The 21,271-nt window shown below is 52.4% G+C and overlaps 4 protein-coding genes across 4 annotated transcripts; 2 read left to right on the top strand and 2 right to left on the bottom strand.

Annotated features, from left to right (window-relative positions):
* Window positions 1-349: 349 nt before the first annotated feature.
* On the top strand, window positions 350-1,183 carry KRP23_14831 (Glucanase inhibitor protein 3; the record flags this gene model as incomplete). The annotated part of the gene is made up of 1 exon (XM_067885700.1): window positions 350-1,183. The coding sequence occupies one exon, from the start codon at window positions 350-352 to the stop codon at window positions 1,181-1,183; it is 834 nt and encodes a 277-aa protein (XP_067736987.1).
* A 3,689-nt stretch (window positions 1,184-4,872) lies between these two features.
* On the top strand, window positions 4,873-5,334 carry KRP23_14830 (uncharacterized protein; the record flags this gene model as incomplete). Its single annotated transcript, XM_067885699.1, has 1 exon — window positions 4,873-5,334. One exon carries the CDS (start codon window positions 4,873-4,875, stop codon window positions 5,332-5,334), a length of 462 nt encoding a protein of 153 aa, XP_067736986.1.
* Window positions 5,335-6,187: 853 nt separating this feature from the next.
* On the bottom strand, window positions 6,188-6,686 carry KRP23_14829 (uncharacterized protein; the record flags this gene model as incomplete). The annotated part of the gene is made up of 4 exons (XM_067885698.1): window positions 6,188-6,261; window positions 6,318-6,381; window positions 6,487-6,558; window positions 6,684-6,686. 4 exons carry the CDS (start codon window positions 6,684-6,686, stop codon window positions 6,188-6,190), a joined length of 213 nt encoding a protein of 70 aa, XP_067736985.1.
* Window positions 6,687-8,491: 1,805 nt separating this feature from the next.
* On the bottom strand, window positions 8,492-8,767 carry KRP23_14828 (uncharacterized protein; the record flags this gene model as incomplete). The annotated part of the gene is made up of 1 exon (XM_067885697.1): window positions 8,492-8,767. One exon carries the CDS (start codon window positions 8,765-8,767, stop codon window positions 8,492-8,494), a length of 276 nt encoding a protein of 91 aa, XP_067736984.1.
* Window positions 8,768-21,271: the final 12,504 nt, after the last annotated feature.

Raw genomic sequence — 21,271 nt, 5'->3', positions numbered from 1 at the left:
TACCGTACAGCAAGACTTCGTGCTGCTCGAACGACTGCAGGTGGACGCAAGTGAGTGAGCCATGAAGCTTTTGCAGGCGTGCGCTTTCGCCTCGGCAGTGGTGACAGTCTCGACAACCGCGAATGGCTATTCGTTTAACGACTTCGTGGGCTCGACTCCTGCGACCGAGAAAACTGGTCTCACCACGAACGAGGAGAGCCGCATCATCGGTGGCTTGGATGCGGATATCGACAGCTACCCATACGTCGCGAGTGTGCGAATTGACGGCGTGACAGTTTGTCCTGCTACGTTGATCGCCCCGCAGTATCTCCTCACGACAGCGCACTGCATCAGGACGGGCGAGTTCAAAATGGTTGCCTCCTTTGATTCAGAGTTCAGCTTTGGCACCGACGGCGAGCTGGTGAACATTGTCAAGGGGTATAAGCACCCGATGTACAACAAAAGGAAGCACCTGCACGACGTGGGTCTGCTGAAGCTGGAGAAGCCGTCGAAGCAAAAGACTGCGGCTCTGCCTGCTGTTGATGGATCCGACAACAAGGTCGGCGCAGTGGCTACTGTTCTCGGCTGGGGTCAGACAAAGGAGAGCACGCAGAGCTTTACGCTTCGCGAGGTGAACATTCCGATCATCTCGAACACGGAGTGCGCCAAATACGACGATTACAAAAATCTCCTCACCGAAGGCATGCTTTGCGCTGGCAAAAAAGGCAAAGGCTCGTGCAGGGGTGACGCTGGTGGGCCCCTTATTGCCAATGACGCCCTTGTGGGGTTTGTGAGTTGGGCTGGTAGCAAGTGCGGCAAGCAACCTGGCGTGTATACCCGCGTGTCGTACTATCTGGATTACATCAACGACATTTTGAACGGTGGAGACGGCAAAAGCTTTGCCGAAGGTGCGTTGGCGTCCGGATCGGCCGTGGAAGAGGTAACTATGCCTTCGTCGATGTCAGGGTCGCTTGAGACTGTTCAATTTCCTGTAACTAAGTCTACCAAGACCCCAGCCACGGAGATCGCTACTACCAAGACTACGACTGTACCGGTACCGACCACGGCTACGTCTTCGTCTGGGTCTGCCGCCGCCCAAAAAAGCTCCACTAAGGGACTGACATTTTCGTTTGATGGATCAACCGCAGCGCAGAAGGATGGTGTTACCAAGGCCCCGGCAACGACAGACACGACTCAGCAATAGTAGATATCTGCCACGTTCTTGAAGTATACGTCAACTGATGATACCAGCTTTTCGTCTATGAAGTTCGTCATTTGCTGTATTCTTGCTCCATTCGCTATCCAGAAATGCTCAGGCTGGAATGTTTAACATGCGAAAACTGAACGAAATTTCTACAGAGCCACTCGAAGTGTATTTAAACGGGCAATGCGCGTCAATATTGCATGGGTGGATGCCTCATTTCAATTACATGTATGTGCCATGATGGCGGGTGACAACATAACACGGGACCAGTAAGTAGAACACACTAAAACACAAGAATGTATCTCCACTTCGAGCCTCGAAGCTCGACGTAAAGTTGTGTTGCTAATGCGCACCATAGTAATTTTTCAGCGAAATTATCTTTGAGATGGTGTTATAGAGTTCTCCGTCAGTTTGCTTATGACTGCCCACTTCTGCGCCGTTGCCACTTCGGCTTTCTCCAGAGGTGAGATTCAGCTTGTGGCTGCGAAACGTGGTGGAGTTTGTGCATTTGTGAATTCGCCCGCTTAAGAATGAAGCTTGTACAAGTTGTCTTGCTGGCATCGACTTTGGCAGCGCTGGCAACACCAACGTATGGCTACGAGCTCTCCAGTACGGCACGTACGATGATGTCGCCAATTGCTGGCGCTGAATTAAACAACAATACGGGTTTGTCCACCAACCAAGAGAGCCGCATCTACGGTGGATCAGAAGCAGACTTGGGTCAGTACCCGTTCATTGTAAGTCTGCGCTTCGAACCCGACGGCAAAACATTCTGTGGCGGGACATTGGTTGCGTCGCAGTACATTCTTACAGCTGGACACTGCATCAAGACGGACAAGGGCCAGATTTACGTTTCGTTGGGATCAGAGTATGGCTCAGGCTCTGGTTCTGCTTCCGCCGAGCAGATTAAAGTGTCCGCAGGATTCCGTCACCCCTTGTACTACAATGACAAGCATCGCTATGATGTCGGCTTGTTGAAACTCGAGACTTCGTCAACCCAGAAGCCTGCAAATCTGTGCGTAGCTGATGGTTCTGACAATGAAGTTGGCACTTTGGCCACAGTCCTAGGCTGGGGGCTCACCGAGGATCGCAAGGGCAGCTTCACACTCCAGAGGGTGAATGTCGCGATCATTTCGAATGCAGAGTGCAACAAGGAATACGGTAATCGCATCACAGAGGAAATGGTGTGTGCTGGAAATGGGGACGGCAAGGACTCGTGCAATGGTGACTCTGGTGGCCCACTCGTTGCCAACGGTGTGCTCGTAGGTCTTGTAAGTTGGGGCGGAAGGTGTGGAGCGAAGGCGGGAGTGTATACCCGCCTAGCGTACGTCATGGACTATATTGTTGGCGTTCTGAACGGAGATACCGACAGCATCTTCCCTGGTCGCTCACCGATTCCTGGTTCCTCAAAAAAAGACAGGTTAACACCGTCACCGGAAACGGAGTCGACTGAAGATCCCAATGCAACCAAGACTGCCACTATGGATACCCCGGCTGCTGAGGCATCAACAATGGCCTCATCGGTATCGTCCAGCAAAAATGAAGAGTTGACGATGGCACTGAAAGCACCTACGAGCACTCCCAATGCCCCAACCTCTCAGCTTTCAACTGCCAATGTGAAAATGGATGCTTTGGCGAATGAAGCCCCGGCACCTGGCAAAGCCTGCGCTCTTCGCAGGCGCTTCTTGTCTCCAAATAATTTCCGATGAAGTTGACGAAGATCATCCTGACAACCGTGAGTAAGGTTAAATAATCGCCAAAATGATGCCAGTGCCATGTGAAGAGTGTAAAAACAAGTAAATAAGGAGCATGGCCAATATGCGTCTACAGTGTGCCAAGCATTATTAGTTGTGGACCCAATCATCTGTTGTTCATTAATCAACGTTCGTTATTAATCTGCGTTGCCATGCATGGGTCACTTCAACATGTCGAAACCGACTCGGGGTCTCCAAGCACAATTTTTCCCATCTCTAGCTTATCCTACTTATGCGATGAAAGCCTGCTGTTTTCCAGCACTTGTTCACTTGTTTGATTTGATCGAATTGGTGGTGCGTAAAGGACACTTTTTACCCCCAACCCACGATCTCGACGAATAACTGCGCGTGTATTAGCTAGCGCCACAGCTTGATTCGAGCACCTTCCGGCTTGGCGGATAGCCTACCGGGATGTGGTCGTCAACGGCCAGTTTGGCTTTATCCGCCCTCGACCTTAGCGCTGTTCGAAGGAGTAAGTCCACACCTTACTGAAGAATGAAAATCGTACAGGTTGGCGCCTTCGCCGCAACGTTGACGACCCTGTCGACGTTAACGCACGGCTACTCGTTTTCTGCCGCGATGAACGATCAGAAAGAGGAAAGCACAGATTTGACCACTAACGAAGAGAGCCGCATTTACGGCGGAACGGAGGCGAGCATCGACAAGTACCCATTCCTCGCCAGTCTGCGCGACTCGTTCTTTGACGAAACATTCTGCGGTGGGGCTCTGATCGCACCCCAGTACATTCTTACGGCTGGCCACTGCATCAAAACTGACGAAATGGACATCGTCGCAACCTTCGGAACGAACGACAGCACCGGCTCCGGGTCGGGTGACGCCAAACAATTCCCTGTGATTCAAGGCTTCCGCCACCCCATGTACAAGAAGAAAGAACACCTCTACGACGTAGGCTTGCTCAAGTTGAAGACGCCTGTGAAGCGCAAAACGGCGAAGCTTTGTGCTGTTGATGGGTCTGACAACGAAGTCGGCACCATGGCCACCGTGCTCGGCTGGGGAAAGACGGAGGACAGCTCGGGTGCGGCTAGCCCGATCCTGGAGCAGCTGACCATTCCTGTCATCTCGAATGCGCAATGCGGCAAGTTTGAGAAATACGTCGGTCGTGTCACGGAAGGCATGCTGTGCGCAGGAACTGGCAATGGCAAGGACACGTGCAATGGTGACTCTGGTGGCCCGCTACTCGTCGACGACGACATCCTCATCGGCTGTGTGAGCTGGGGAAGCAAGTGCGGTGAACAGGCTGGTATCTACACTCGCCTGACGTACGTTATGGATTACATCAACGACATTTTGGCTGGAGGTGACGGCAGCAACTTCACAGAGAGTGCCGAGGGATCTGGCTCGACGACCCAGGAGACCTCGCTTGCTTCATCTACAACGGGGTCAGCGAGCCCCAGTTCTGGTTCGTCCACTACAGCTGCCTCTAGCACGGGTTCGTCAAGTACTGCTGCTTCTAGCACCGGATCATCGACGACGCAAGCTTCTTCCACCGAGGACGCGTCGGCTGCGACTAGCTCCAGTTCGGGGTCAACAGCTCAGCAACCAAGCTCCAGCACCGGGTCAGCGACTACTGCAGCGTCCAGTGCAGAGTCCCCGACAACTGAAGCTTCCCTGACCAGTTCCAGCACCGGATCCACCACTACCGACAGCTCTAGCACCGGATCTGCCACTGAAAGCTCCAACCTCGGGTCGCTCACATCTAGCTCTGGATCAGAGACGACTGCCAGCTCTAGCGACTCATCGGTGACGCAGTCCGCGACAACGGACGCTCCTGCGGTGACGCCAGCTGCTACGTCCAGCAGTGAGACTGGTGCTTCCTCGGTGGGATCCCCTGCCGATACTCCCTCTACGTCTGGTTGCAGGGTCCGTCGCCGTCGGCGGTTGGCTGCGATCGATGAGGAGGAGGTTGAAGAGGACATGGAGGCAGCGGAAAAGGCTAAGTTGGTTGCTGAGCAAAAAGAGGAGGAGGCTGAGAGTGACATTGCGGACGCCAAGGAGACTGGCGATGAGGAAGAGCTTGAAGACGCCGAGGAAGCCAAGGCTGCCGCTGAGAAGGAAGTGGAGGAGGCTGAGGAAGAAGAGGAGGAAGATGAAGAAGAGGAGGAGGAAGATGAAATTGAAGAGCTGAAGAAGGCCAATAAGGACGAAGAGGACGGCGAGGAGGAGGAAGAAGAGGAGGAGACCCCAATCAAGGCACCAAAGAAGAAGTCCAAGAAGTCCAAAAAGACCGAAGAAGAGTCGGAGGAGGGTGAGGAAGAGTCGAAGGAGAACAAGGAAGACAAGGAAGACCAAGCGGAAGAGGAAGAAGAGGAGGAGGAAGAGGTCGAAGACGGTGGCGAGAGTGATGAGGACGAGCAGTACAGTAATCTGCGTGAATAGGCAATGCTTCATGTGTACACAATTTTTTTTACGACTCGTTGCTGAATGCAATTTCGTGGGTTCCTGCCATTACTACAGCGGGGCATACGGATGTCAATACTGTGGCGAAACAAGCACGTCTTCGTGAACGGTGCGCAGCTATCGACACTACTGCATGGAGAATGAGGATGGTGCTTGCATCACGGCGAAACGTCGAGCAGGCAGAACAAGAAAGGTGTGTTCAAGTGCTCTGTTTGCAGGAAAACGAAGGTGTTTACGGCAGCAAGCAGTCTGTGGGACCAAGTGAGGTTGACCTCCAAGCCTGTAGCTATATATTTAACGCCGAGAAGGAAATCGCAGCGACATTTGCACATTGCACGATGGATCTCTCGGCATTGACTGTGGTAGCGCTGATACATGCAAAATGGGAAGCTCACCTTCGCACGTGTGCGATCTTAAATGAGATGCCGTCCGAGATGGAAGACCTAAAGGCATGGGTATTTTCTTCTTCACTCCGGAAAGGTCCATTGCCTGAACGGATGAGTGCTAAATGCCGCGCTGCAGCGCCACTGTGTCGTTCCGCTGGTGACCGAACTCAACCGACAACAGGATCCGTGCAAGGACAGTCTGTGGCATCGCGCTCACGTATGCAATTTGTTACCGAGTGGGCGAGTGACTGTGTAGTGTCATTAGCACCAGAACTTGGTTGTTTTTACGCGTTCATCACCGGAAAGCAATTCATACGCCGCCTCGTCGCACTCGTCGTCCATCAGGAGTCCGGGCACGTCCAAGACCGTGGAGAACTGGAAGCGTGGCAGCACGTAAAACACATACAGTGCGCCCCAGTTCGGCACCAAGTACGTCCCAGTGGAAATCACCAGACGCAGTGACTGCTCGAACAGCCCGCCGTTGTCATCGAAGAACTGCTATCGCACTCGCGCGTTTTGCCTGCACAACAGTCACGTTTAGTTCTTGAAGCATGTACGTCGAGCCCAAGTTCTTACCGCCGACACCAAGAGAGAGATACGCGTCTACCGCAAGTTGCAAGCTAGTGCTCACGAGGTTACACTGTTCACGCAAGCAATAAACGTAGAGAAGCACGCACAAGTCCGTCGTGTTAGCTATCAAGAGAAAACTGTGCCAGAAAGAGACTCTGTCAGCGGGCGCACTTACGATCAGAAGAACCCAAATCCGTCCTTCATCCCAGAGCAGCTCGAACTCACGTTTGATCGAATCAAGGTGCGCCTGAGCCGTGCGCGTCTCAAACGTCTCTGCATGGCGGGCTCCATCGAACGCGACCGTGCTGTAGTTGCCCGTGTCTTGTAAACCAAACTGCCAGCTCGGAGTACCCGCTGCGGCACTGCTCTCACCATCGCTTGACGCTACAGATGAACATTACCGCGGCTATCTATCTCAACTTGCCAGTTGTTTTGCACGGCAACAGACCACATGTGTTCGTCAAACTCAACGGTGTGTGCTCCAACAATAGGACCACGCAATACAACAGTATGTTCCCAATTCAACGTCATTCCCCCCACACTCCAATTGCAGCTTCCCATCGTCAATATGTTACCGTCGATAATCGCTACCTTCCAGTGCATGAGTCTGGGGCCTGCGTGATATACGTTGACCCCGTTTTCAACCAGTTTTTTTTTTTTTATCATTGCTGAGCTTTTCTCGGTGACTTGTGCCCGATCAAGGAGAACACGAACCGTGACACGCTGGGAGGCCCGGATGATAGCGTCGGTCAGTTCAGGATGCGACAAGATGAACATAGCGATATCTACTGAGGTCTCTGCGCCGTCGAGCAAATCAATGAGCTTCTGAGGTGCAGCTTGGTCGCGAGAAAACCAGTAGTCTACAACTGCAGTTTGTAGTCTACCCAATATGTCCTGCTCCATGCGGCCAAATACTCGACGGTCGACCCCCATTATCCTTGCGATGTCCTTGAGCGATAGGGTTTCCGTGACGCAAAGACCTCGTTTCAGCATTTCCACCACGAAACGCATGGGGGTCCACCGAGGGGGTTTACCGGACTTGGACTCGTCTTGGCTGGGCTGGGAGTGGACGATGGAGTTGATCGTGCTGCAGGCGTGTCCTGTGCTTTGATGCAGCTGGGTAATTCTCTCCCCTTTCTGGTATCGCTTGCGAATCTGGGACTTCTCTGCTGGAGTTAGTCGCGGACGGCGTTTCTTGGGCAGCGGACTTTGCGTTCTGTAGGCATTCGGCACGACGCGTCGCGAAGCAGTGTACATCCGAACGGTGGCGAGAGCGATGTTTCCGGTACACCCGGGACTGGCCGAGGGGACGTTGGCACACTTGCGAGCGCGGCGAAGTACTGGGGGTGGGGATGAGTTTCTATCGGGAGTCTGGGGTGGGTGATGCGGGTGGAGTACTGGGCAAGTGGAATTTCTCCGAGTGGAGGAGGGACCACATTCTCCTGGTGCGCGTCGTGCAGTTCTCGCGTCTGGGGGGGGGCATTAATATGCCCCTCCCCATTTACAATGTCATAAGCTTACCGAAAGCTCTATGATTGGCTAGTGGGGGGGGGGGCATTGTGGAAGTCACCCTCCACAGTAATAAAAAATAGACTTGGACACCTGCGATTTTTGCATTTTAAACTGTTTTTTTTATTAATCAAGTTGAGGTTAGTTATATCAGTACTCGATTACCAAAAATACGCACGTTTGTATAGGCAAAGTTGAACTGTGATAACCAAGGCGCATTGAAAGATACAGTAGCGCGTCTCGAGTCTCTTCGCGCACGAGGTCTTTCAGCTTGCAAGATGATTGCTGGCCGCTTGGATGTTAACGTTGATACTCCTAGCTGAGCAGTACGCTCGCTACGCTTCGTGTCGCTAATATTGGTGCAACGGCTAGTCCGCTGAAATCGCTCCTGCACTGAATTCGCTGAAAACCGCATCTGCTGGCCGCGCTAATTTGTCTATTTTGCTTATTTTTGCCGCAGAATATGAACGATAACTCGTCCGCACGCCCTACAGTCTTATATTTATCTGTAAACGCGCTTACAGCCGCCTTATTGCCCAACTAACAAAGGCTCTTCCGCGACCTTAGATCGGATCTATGAGCGCAGAATCTCAATGGATTGTGATAGCATTACTAGGCGTGCAGGACCCCAGACATCTTGTAGCAGCCGATCAACTGTTGCAATTTTAACGCTAGGGCTGATTCCTGACGGCCAGCCTCTGTAAGTAGCTCGCTGTCGTTCGAATCTTAAGACGCAGCCGCTGGTTTTCCTTCTCCTTGCCTGCTAACTGCGTCATGAGGTCGCTGTTTTCTCTCTCTGCATTAACCAGGTCCTCCGTTAGCTTCTCCACTTGACCCTCCATGCTCCCAACTTGCTCTTGATGGAGAGTTTGCACTCTAGCCAACTCATCTTCCCATTCAGCAGTCGTCCTCACACGTCTGCCAGCTTCGATTGCGCGCAGCTCCATCAGCGCTTCTCTCAATTCAACAACGATATCCTTTTCCATGGCAGCTAGCATTTGTGCGTGGTTGCAAAACGTGCTAAAATGGCAACTTTTAGACATGCGAACGTAGTCAACTGGTCTCTCCTCGTTTCGAGCGGCTTTGTAGCAGTTCACAAAGATAATCTTCTGCGAATCGGATAGTCGGTACGGCTCCGACAGCATCGCCTTCCGTGCTGCCTCCTCCCTTGCTTCTCACGGCGCTGTTTAAGTCGCAGAGCAGCACACGCTTGTTTTACCTCCGCCTTCGTTAGCTCGAGGATAGCTGGCGAGGATACTGGATGGATCATATCTGTATCGGTTTTTCTTACAACTGCTTGTGAATAAGTGGTCTGGTTGACATCTTCATCGACTTCACACCTTCACTAGACCTCCTTGAAGACTTTCGTCCGCTCACGGCATCTGTGTTTTGCTTCGTGCCCTGGCCCTCGACTGTTCTCTCCACGAGATGTTTGCGCTTCATCATAACACACGATATACCCGAGAACCTCGCTTCGCGTTGAGGCCACTGCAGATCTTCAAGGAAAATGTGTTAGTAAAATTTCTAGTGTAAAAAGAAACGTAAAAATTACTTTTTACGCAACTTGCAATTAATACCCACTTGTGATAGCTGAACAGGATAGGTAGTGTAGTCATCTAAGGATGCTGTTTAGCCTTCCACTGGTTAAAGTCCGCGACTTCCTCTGCAGATGTATATGGAGGCATTACGACCAACTGAATGAGACGGAGAATCTCGCTCACTGTCGCGTGGTTTGGTTGGAAGTGCTCTAGGTATTTTCGCGTGATTTCCTCAGTCAGCGTGAGGCCCTCCAAGATCGTCGCTCTTGATAGAGCAACATACAGAGTTTGTTTCGGCGATCCCGTTCTACGATCCAGCGGTGTCACGACAACTCCGTCATGACAGGTCTGGCCTTGTAATTTTTCCGTCGTGCAAGAAAAAGCGGGCACCACCGCAAATTGATCCACGGTGACAGTTGCTTGAGTAAGGTTCGGGACCCGTTTTAGCTGAAGGCATGCGTGCAGGGGTGGCAACCCAATAACACCTTCAGGAACCCCAGCGACCAGCGTTCTGTGACAACCACGAAGTTTGATCAGCAATAACTCCGGATGCCACAGAAATCTATGAACTGCAATGCCGTCCACGCTGTAAAGTGTGAACTCGAGCTCGTCGGGTGGAGGATGCATCCCCTCTATGGTGCCAATGACACCGTTTGCAATGATTTCAGCTTCGAGAAGCTTAGGGTGCGTACGCGTAGCCATCACCGGCATGCCAATGTAAAACAGCAACTTCATCGGGACTCGATTTGTGATATCGTCATTCACATTTGCGAGGTTGCTGACAATTATTTTGGAACGTGACGTCGGTAATGCCACACCGCCACTTTTCGAATTTGAGCAATCTTGAAAAGCATTAGGTGGTTTATGGCACACCGAAGCTTGTTCGTACAAACGACAACGGGGCGATAAAATTCATCACCAGTCTGCACCGACGGCACTTCCACTTGACTTACAGGTTGTAAACGCGAATTCAAGAGTTCAAGGTGCTCATCCGAAACCCGGCCCCATCGAAGGTTACCGAGGATATCCGCATACACAGGATCTAATCGCGCCCGCATGTTTTTAGTTAGAAATACGACAAGTTTAATAGCTGAATAGAGAGCGTAACCAGCATGACATAGCCGATTAACAGAACAAGAAGGAATTTGGTAACCTATAAATCCACAACAAAGCATAATTAGTTGCTCGCTTCACTGGTTGGGCATAACAAACCACCACCAAACTCACATGGAACTCCTCCCACCGGTGGAAGCTGAAGAAAATCACTGATGAGTAGTACATGCTTGCCCCCCATGAACTTCTGGGGACTCGTTGACATTGAGCGAGACACAATATCAGTGCCGCCTAGGAGCGCTTGGTGCGTAATAGAAATTTCATCAATAACTACCAACACAACGCGACTGAATCGGGCCTTCATCTCAATCGAAGGAGCCGTATCAGGGTCGGCTCCATTTAGCTGCAGAGTACGGGCACTGTGTAAAGTTTTGCCATGAACATTAATTGCTGCAGCACCTGTAAAGGCTAGCGTCTCAACGCTTCCTTCTCGTTCCCATTTTTGGGCCATGGCCAGATGTGCTTCAACGACTGTGGACTTACCAGTCCCTCCTTCTCCTCCAAGATAAGCGATGAGTTGGGGTTTGATGTCATAGGTACCGGCGCTATCCTGTAATGGGGTAACTCTCCCCAGCAACGTCTCCAATATCTATAGCGTAAGCAAATAAAAGATGTCGAGCAGAAACCTCGAAAATCACATGCTGCCAAAAATTCATTTTGAACGCCTCGGACATCATCGCGACAGTTGGAAAAGACGGTAAGGTGTCAGGGGTCCACCGGGGTGTTGGAGGTGGTGGTTGGTACGGAACGGGGTCATAGCATTCGCTTAAACGCTCTACGCGAGTTCGTGTGGAAGAGAACGTTTCAATAAATGCTTGGGTCCCAAACTGGGCGTTGTCGTCGACAGGCTTGATAATCTGTGATGGGTAGGAACTAGTCGTAAATTCAGCACGTATCGAAATGCTACGAGCCGTCCTGTACTTGCTGCTGGACGCCAATATAGACGCGCCAACATTTTTTACTCCGCTAACAATGATCGCAGCATCCTCAGACAGCTTAGCCGTTGACGTATCCGGTAATTCGACGCTAGTATCTCCGAGAAAATCATTAGGAATAGATTCAGGCGTAAGCTCGTCAGCATATCCACTACCAGTGGAACCAAGGTCAGGTACCCATGAGGAAGTAGAAGGTGCTCTGGTTCTCACCAATTCTTCCTCAGGAGATATGTTTTCATCGTTACTGTTTCGTTGAGCTCTGTAGTAGTCCTGCCACTGTGCCTCGTACTGCGTTAGTAATTGTACATGATCAGCATCGCCAGATAATAGGTACGATCGATAGCTAGCAAGGGGAGTCTGGCCTTCCAACAAAAGTGTAGATTTTCGATGAGGTTTGAATAGCGTAAGTAGTAGTAGTCCGAGCGGTCCTTCTCCAACTGTGCTGTAATATCAGGAATCTCATCCCCACACAAAACGAACACCTTTGCCGAATTGAGCCTAGAATACGACACGGGTTGCGTGTTGATGGGGACGAATTTGTTTTGCTTACCAGAACATTCAAACCTCTCGTAAATCTCAATAAGCGGAATGTTTTCCCGCGATGCGTGGCTTTTCCAGCATCGTTACAGTTGCATTAAGGCTATCATATTCGCCAGGTGTCGGTGCACTATGGGGAGAGACCACATCAGGCACTCGGGGGGTTATTCGGAGAACAGGACGACGTACATCACTTTCTCGAAGAGAAACACTTAAGGTGCGGCTAGGTCCTGTTAGATGCGCCTCGTCAACTGACTTCGTTTTTTGTTTCTTCGATAGCATCTTTCGTTGCGGAGCAAAATCGAAAGTGTTGATCTACACAACCCGTTGAGCTCGCATTCCTCCATATGCACCCACTACTGCGATAAAACCTATAGAAAATCATTAGGCATAGTACTCCCATACGTGCGTCGACAAGCTCGTCTCCTAGACCCACCAAAGCTTCAACGACACCGTCGATATCACGAGAACAAATTTGCTCTTCCCATACCAGTCTTCAAGGCGATTTTCAATGCATTTCACATGCATCGGCATGATTATTACCCTCACAATCCTCAATCTCCAACCTGGTGGAGCCTGAAACCCAACCCAACAGATAATTGGAGATATGAAGCATAGCACGCTTTTATCCAGGCAAAGCTGGAACGTTCGACACAGTCTGACGATGGTCTTACGATTACGCTATCTGCTCGGCCTGCTGCATGCCACACCGAAGCTAATTGCTGCTTGCTGCAGCTCGATCACTATAGCGCGTGACATCCTACGAGGACGCGTCTGGCAGCTCTGCAATTGTAGCGGGGCTACGCATTCGGTTCACCTCCTACCTTAGTGTAACATGCACTAAGGGATACATTCAGGTTGACCACTCCACAAGGTGGTCCACATTCATAGCCCAAAGCATATGACTGGTAGAAAGTAACATCTTTCTACCAATGAGAGTCATTCGATAGATAGGGGTTCTGTCAGCCATCCAATGGCAGAACCTCTCATTAGAAATATCAGTTTTAGGAGGAAACCCCATTTACAATCAATACGGTTCTCATTTAGCACCAAAGCTATCGTTCGGTCCCTTTGTCTTAGTTTAAGTATACTTGCGGATACAAGTATACTGAACTTAATTTAAATACTCCTACGCTTCCTCATACGCGTGCGCACACGTGTAAGCTTAAATAGTGGGTCTAAGCAGACCCATTACACCTGGTAGCACTTTGTAGTCCGTCCAACGACCGACTAACACGTTCGTGTGGAATACGAACGCGGGGCTGAGAACCTGCCCTCGGACAGTAACATGTCCGTGGGTAGCCCAAACACGTCTGCAACGCATCTTGCGCGTGCAGACTGCCCCCACCTGTCGGAACCAGAGTGGGAGGCCCTCCAACGACTGTCAACATTCATTGGGGAAGCGGCGGTAGCAACGATGTTGCGAACGCTATCACCGACGGAGCAACACGGTGTTGCTCTGGGTTTCATCGTGAAGGAACAGCGTAAAACCGCTGCTCGAGCTTCGGTGTCGCCATCGGCCACACCGCGCGTGGAGTCATTGAAACTCCACGTAAGCAGCTACGTTGGAAGAGAGGGGGAACCTCTCCTCCGTTGGCTTGTCGAGGTCGACACTGCCGTTGCGGCTCGACGTATCGTCGACCCGTTGTCGAAGGTTGCGTTCGCCATGTCATGTCTTGGCGGACGAGCAAGGAGTTGGGCGTACGGACGCCGACTCACGGACCCTACGTGCTTCAGCACGTACGAAGAGTTCAAGGAGGAGCTCAAACTTGCGTTTGAGCCCCTGCAGAACGAGTTCCGATCAAGGGCGGAGTTCCTCGATCTGCAACAGGGCAAGCATGACGTACATGCTTACGCCCAAAGGGCACGGTACTTGGTCTCGAACATCGTGACCAACCCGATTGACGAGGCGACAAAGGTCGTCACGTTCATGAAAGGCCTTAGAGATGGGCCTGTGAAGACCTATCTCTTCCGAGAGTATCCAAATACTCTCGAGGCTGCAATTGCGCTCGCAATGCAAGAAGAGTTTAGCCTGCGGCAGGCTAAACTGCATGTGAACGCCCCGCGGCTAATGCCACGACCGGTGGTAAGGCCGTCGGAAGGTCCCGAACCAATGGACCTCTCGAGTGCGACCGCTGCTGGGAACCAGCAGCGTCGTGGATCAACGAATGTGCGTTGTTTCCGCTGCGGAAACATCGGTCACTATGCCCGCGAGTGCACAGCACCTGTGCACGCGGCGAGAAGCCGTCGTGTCGATACTGGGTATCGTCACGGGCAATCAAAAACTAAAGGGACCAGCAGGCGCGGGGCGCCCTGCTGGTGATGCGATCGAACGTGTCGACATCGGACACGCTGCAATGAAGATCGCTGCCCCCAGTGAGAGTCAATCTCACTGCAAGAAGCAAGATGACAAGCCGAACCTTGTCATTCTGAAGGTAAGCTCGAAGAGAGAGAAGTCTCTTCGTGCTCTAGTGGACTGTGGTGCGTCGAACAACTTTGTTCGACTGCAGAGCCTTCCAAGGCTTGACTTCGAGGAGGTAAAAACACCTCGAAGTCTATTGGAAGTGAGGCTAGCAACGGGTGTCGTTGTTAGAACCGAGAAGCGTATCATACGCGTACGCTTCTCTTATCAAGAGAAGGAGTTCGTCGACGAACTTATCGTCCTCGAACTGGACGATAAGTTCGATATGGTGTTGGGCATGCCGTGGCTTGCACGGCATGACCCGGTGATCGACTGGACGAAGCGCACGATCGTGCGCTTCGGGAGCAGCAGCAGCGCGACAGAGAGCGATGGCCCTGTCGGCGCAGCACATGCACCACGTGGTGCATGCGGCCCTCCATCAGAGACAGCGCGGGATGTGGCTGTCTCCGGTCACCCCAAGCGAACGCCAGCGACTGCGAGAGTCGTTGGAAGAAGATGTGAAACGAATCAGCAGGGCCTGGTTCAATCCGATTCGAGAGGGTCTCGAAGCGTCCGGGGCGACGCGGTAGTGTCGACAGGTAATGTCGACACACAATTTGTCGAAAGACACTCCGCCGTTAGGCGTAGAGGTAAAGAAGACGCGTCGGCTCTGGGAGCCGACGCTGCAAGCAGTGCGGACGGTTGCAAACGTCCCGCACCGGAGATGCTTGCGAGCTCGCGTGCAGCCGGGCTGCACGACGAAGCGGTGCGCGATCAAGCCGGGCTTGAACGCGTGCGCCCGCGGGTAAAACCCGCCGGCGAATACAAGGAACAACTGTCCACGGCCGGGCCTGGACAAGAAGAAACTCGCGGAGCCGGGCTCCGCACGAGAAGTGAACGGCACAAGCGAGAAAAGCTGCGCAAGTCTCGGTCAGGGACCGAGACACTACAAGCAGTGTCTGCCGGGCAGACACAGGAGTTGGAGACGACCGTCGAGACATTGAGTGTCTTGACGCGTACAAGTATTGGTCTCCAATACAAGAAGATGAGGCTGGATAATCCTCCGACGTTAGCGTCGGAGTTGATGTCGCTCCCAGTCACAAGCTGGAAGCGTTTCGCTCGCGAACTGCACGATGGAGATCTGCATCCTCTTGGACGTCGAGAGGATGACGTGTGAAGCAGAAGAGCTGAATCAGCTCATCTCTGAGGGCGCGGACGCCCTCAGCGCGAAGTCGAAGAAGGAACGCTTCGACGAGAAAGGCGGGGACTCGCTCAAGGCGAGCCCCTTTTACAAGGTCTTGCGTGAGTACAAGGATGTACTCCCGGACGACATTCCTGCGGAGTTACCGCAGGACAAGGGTGTTCAGCGCGAGATTGATCTCGTGCCGGGAACGAAGTACTGCGTCAGGCGGCAGTGGCCACTGCCGCGTGAGCAAGTCAAGGCAATCGACGACTTCTTTGAAACTCGTCGCAATGCAGGACAAGTACGGGAATCGAAGTCCCCGCACAGCGCGCCTACGTTCTGTGTGAAGAAACCACAGGGCGGGTGGCGCATCGTTCATGCGTACAACAAGCTGAATGATGAGACGGTACCGGCGCAGACGCCGATACCTCGAAAAGATGTGATCATCGATTCGATGACCTCGAGTACTATCTTCAGTACTCTGGATCTGAGAGACGGGTTCTATCAGATCCTCATGCGTGAGAGTGATATCCCTCTCACAGCGGTAAGCACTCCGAGCGGCATGCTCTGGGAGTGGCTCGTGATGCCGCAGGGGCTGAAGAACGCCCCAGCGACGTTCAACATGTGCGTCACGCACTTGTTGCGCTCGGTGCGCGACTTCGCACCGAGCTATTTCGACGACGTGTTCATTCACAGCCGGGCTGTGAATGGGAGATCGGATGTGGAGATGCATACAGAGCATCTCCGCAAGTTACTTGAGCTCATGCAAAAGCACAAGCTCTATGCGAACCTGAAGAAGCGTATCTTCGGGGCGACCGAGATACCCGTACTTGGGTGTCTCGTGGGGAAGAACGGCGTACGCCCTGACCCAGGAAAGGTCAGAGTGATCAATGAATGGCCTACGCCTTCAAACGTAAAGGAACTGCGGCAGTTCCTTGGACTCGCCACGTACTTGTGCAAGTACGTGAGCAACTACGCGGGCAAGATTCGCCCGCTGTCGCAGCTCTTAAAGAAAGAGCTGCATGGGAATGGACTGCTGATTGTCAGCAGGCCTTCAAGCAGTCAAGCAGGGCTTGACTGAGGCGCCGATCTTGGCGGTGGCCGACCAAGATCGCCCATTCCACGTGTGTGCGATGCATCCGATTTCGCGATCGGATGCGCACTGATGCAACTCGATCACGAAGGTGGTTTACTACCAATCGCGTCAGCTGAAGCCAGCTGAGCGCAATTACCCGGTACATGACAAGGAACTCCTTGCCATGAAGTATGCACTCGCAAAATTTCGAGTGTATCTACTTGGGAGTAGACCATTCGTGGTCTACACCGACCACGCATCGTTGCGTACGGCGATTAAGTCGCCGCACATATCCCAAAGAAGGGCACGGTGGCTGTCATTCTTGGCGGAATACAACTTCCAGGTTGAGTACAAACCTGGAAGGTTGAATGTCGTGGCCGACCGCTTTCGCGTCGACCAGATTATGCGGTGCAAGAGGCCGACTATTCCCTCGTCGTCCTTGTTGGATGACGTAAGGCCGCATACGCACATGATGCGGATGCGAAGCAGTTGGAGTACTTCTCCACACCTTCTGACAAGTCTCGTCAGAAGCTGGCCAAACACCTTCGTGCTCGTGTACACCGTTATCGTGTACACAATGGTCTGCTGCTTTACAGCGCAGTCGACGACAACGCAGATCGCATTGTCGTGCCGGATGATCATGAGTTGAAGATCAAGATCACGTACGAGTACCACGATGCCCCGACATCGGGACATCCTGGCCGTGAGAAGACATACTTGCTTCTCACGCGTGACTTCTATTGGAGTCACCAGTACAAATGGGTACGCAAGTACGTTCGTGCTTGCGAGGTATGCCAGCGCGTGAAGCCTGCGCCCAACTCGCAGGCTCCGCTTCAATCACTACCGACTCCGTCGGAGTGCTGGCAGTCCATTTCAATGGACTTTGTTTTTGGTCTTCCGCAAGACAACAAGCGGAGGACTGGTATAGTGGCGCTTCAGTAAGATGGTGCATCTTGCTGCAGGTGATAGTCAAACAGACGGCATGTCTGTTTGTTGACCTGGTGTTTAGACACCATGGTATGCCACTCGACATCGTGTCGGATCGGGATCCGCGCTTTACAGCGCGATTCTGGCAAGAAGTGTTTACACTTCTTGGGACGCAGTTGTCCATGTCGACTGCGGATCACCCGCAGACCGACGGACAAACAGAGCGTGTCAACCGCGTGTGGTTGAACCATGAAGAGCTACGCGCACTCGTTCCATCAATAGAGCGACTGCTACCGATGGCGGAGTTCGCCATCAACAACTCGGTGCATGTCTCGACAGGACACACACCGTTCTACGTGAATGCCATGAGGCACCCACGCGTACCGAGCGTACTCGGTGCGGTAGCTCCTTCCTTAAGTGGGGGAGGATATCCGGTTAATTCAAAACAACCGGATAAGCACGCTGATACAAGCAATGTATCAGCTGTGACGACTCGCGCACGTACTGCGCGCAGTCATGGCAACGACAACACAGTGTCTACGCCCGTCGTAGACACTTCAAACGACAACGAACACCACGCGCAGGCCGGGCCTGCTGCGAACAAGGAGCACGAAGTGAACCAGGGGTTCAGCTCGGATGCAATGGACTTTGTCCAGCGCCGACAAGCCGTAATTCGGTTTGTCCAGGATGCAATAGCAGCTTCTGTCGATCGACAGAAGCTGAATGCTGATAACACCGGCAGGGGAAATACAAATGAATTCAAAATTGGTTCATTAGTTCTGTTAGCTACGCAGAACCTAGCTAAACATGCAGTTTCCGATTTCGGAGCAAGCTTGCTTGCTCCGCGCTTCATTGGGCCATTCACCGTGTTGGCGAAGCATGGCAACGCGTACACACTGGACATACCGTCCAGCATGCGCTTGCACCCAACGTTTTACGTTGGGCGACTGAAGCCGTACGTGCAGCACGAGTCACCTACGTCTGGTGACTCGCCAAAGCGCTCTCGAGCGCGGCGACGCGCTTCAAGGCGCCAGAGAGCCTCGTCCCGACCTCGACCTTTACGTTCGAGGTCGTCTGCGCAACCTCCGCGAGCTGATCCTTCAACAAACTCATCTCCTGACGCAGAGCAGCGAACTGCGACGCTTGGAGACGCTCAACAGCCTCCAAGCGAGACTCAAGGTTTGGTTGACCAAACCCGGGGCGTCTTCCCGCCCCCCCCCACCCCCGTTGCGAGACGCACGCGGGGCAACTCGCTGGATCGTCCCGAATTGTTGGTCATCGGAACCAGACCCAAGGTCCGGTTCATTTTCGAATTCGTTGGAGAGGATTTCCTCCCCAACACGATACGTGGGAATCACGGAATGTCCTGATGGAGGACATTCCGGAAATGGTGACGGCGTACGAAGGCCGCCACCGCCACCTCCGCCGCGGGCGTAAAACTTGGGCGAGCGCTGTAGTCGCCTACAGCACTCGAATAAGTGCTGCGAATATCCGCAGCACTAGAAGACGCCTGCGCCTGAAAACTAGCGCGCAGGGTCTTGAGGTCGTCAGGTACACACATGGACGTGTACCCGTTGATGTCCCGTTCGGTGATGCGTACTGCTCCGGGGTAGCAGTACTCACAAGCAGTGTCGTAAGGCACTGCGCAAGGAAGTCCGATACCGACTGCACCATGGTGCAGTCGTTCAAGTTTACCACGCTTCGAGAACTTCTCGTAGCGCTCCCGCGCCTGGCTAATCCGATCGCGATAGCCAGCGCGGTTCTTGTTGAAGTTTTCAACAAAGTCACTCCAACTCTGACAAAGTGCCTGCCACTCGGGCACTTTGCTTCTGCGAGAAGTCTTCTTGCTCGCAAACCATCGGAGCTCATGGAAGAGTCCGATGTAGTAATCGCGCCTTTGGTCCGTCATCGGATCAAAGTGCAATCGCTTCGCAACGTCATCGTCAACGATGGCGTTACACGAATACAGCGCGTACAGATTCGGTGGCACAGTCGCACCGAATCGGCTGCTGATCTCAAACTGAGACGGCATCCACGGCTCGCGCACTGGCTCAGTGCGCGAGGCCGCAACAACAGCGGATGGAGTGGAGTCATCTCCATCCCGCGGAGTCGTTAAGGCTCCAGCGGCAGCGAGCGGTGTTCCACTGCCGCTGCGCGAACGCTTCGAGCCCGAAGCGTTCGAGTCGTCCTCGCGTGGACGACGCAGACCCACATTGGGGTCAGTGTGGCCCGGAGACAAGGTATCCTTGTCTCCCTCGAGTTTCCCCTCCTCGACTTCACTTCCGTAGTCGAGGGGAACTCCCTCCCACCAGGAGAGTAGATACCCACTCCGGTTTCGACAGCAATGATCTTGCCTGTCTTGTTTCGGATGGCATGTTTCTCATGCCATCTCGAGTGGTATCCAGCAACAGAGAGGCGACTCTCTGTTGCCGCGCTTGTCGACATCGCCGTCGAGGCGATGTCAGTAGCGGTCGTGGCTGAGGCAGCGGCCATCGTCGCCTTGGAGGCGACGACAGCACTTGCTGTTGCTGAAGCGGCCGGCATCTTAGACGAAGACGTCGTTGGCGTGCTCATTCCCAATGAGCACGTGTTCTCCCGAAGAAAATACGGATTGACGTGTCGAGACCGGCACGTCAAATCCTAACGGGGGGATGGTGTAGCGGGGCTACACATTCGGTTCACCTCCTACCTTAGTGTAACATGCACTAAGGGATACATTCAGGTGACCACTCCACAAGGTGGTCCACATTCATAGCCCAAAGCATATGACTGGTAGAAAGTAACATCTTTCTACCAATGAGAATGATTCAATAGATAGGGGTTCGGCCAGCCATCCAATGGCAGAACCTCTCATTAGAAATATCAGTTTTAGGAGGAAACCCCATTTACAATCAATACGGTTCTCATTTAGCACCAAAGCTATCGTTCGGTCCCTTTGTCTTAGTTTAAGTATACTTGCGGATACAAGTATACCGAACTTAACTTAAATACTCCTACGCTTCCTCATACACGTGCGCACATGTGTAAGCTTAAATAGTGGGTCTAAGCAGACCCATTACACTTACTGTAGAGCTTAAGTAGTGGGACTAAGCATACCCATTACACTTACTGTGAGCACATTGTGTAGCGAGGAGCACATGTAAAACACCAAACCGATAATGACAACGCCGCGCCGTTGCCACAACGAAGACCTTTAACATGGCGCAGCGAACAGCGCATACCTGGAACACGGTAGAAGGAACTACCAACGTCACTCGCGGCTGCTAGTGGAAGGTATCATTCCATAAGCAAATAATGGAAGGGTCGTGTGAGATTTAAGTGGCAGTGAACGATTAGTGGAGGGCTATATTTTGAGACTGTTATCAGATAACTAGACCTACTACCATCAGCATGAACGGAGATCACGGATGGCAAATATGGATCGCAGATTATTGGTGTAATGGGTCTGCTTAGACCCACTATTTAAGCTTACACATGTGCGCACGTGTATGAGGAAGCGTAGGAGTATTTAAGTTAAGTTCGGTATACTTGTATCCGCAAGTATACTTAAACTAAGACAAAGGGACCGAACGATAGCTTTGGTGCTAAATGAGAACCGTATTGATTGTAAATGGGGTTTCCTCCTAAAACTGATATTTCTAATGAGAGGTTCTGCCATTGGATGGCTGGCCGAACCCCTATCTATTGAATCATTCTCATTGGTAGAAAGATGTTACTTTCTACCAGTCATATGCTTTGGGCT

This window comes from Phytophthora ramorum, assembly GCF_020800215.1.
Source record: "Phytophthora ramorum isolate Pr-102 chromosome Unknown Phyram_PR-102_s0023, whole genome shotgun sequence".
Classification (NCBI taxonomy): Eukaryota; Oomycota; class Peronosporomycetes; order Peronosporales; family Peronosporaceae; genus Phytophthora; species Phytophthora ramorum.
The sequence above is the reverse complement of the archived record's forward strand: the minus strand, read 5'-3'. Positions and strand labels throughout refer to the sequence as shown.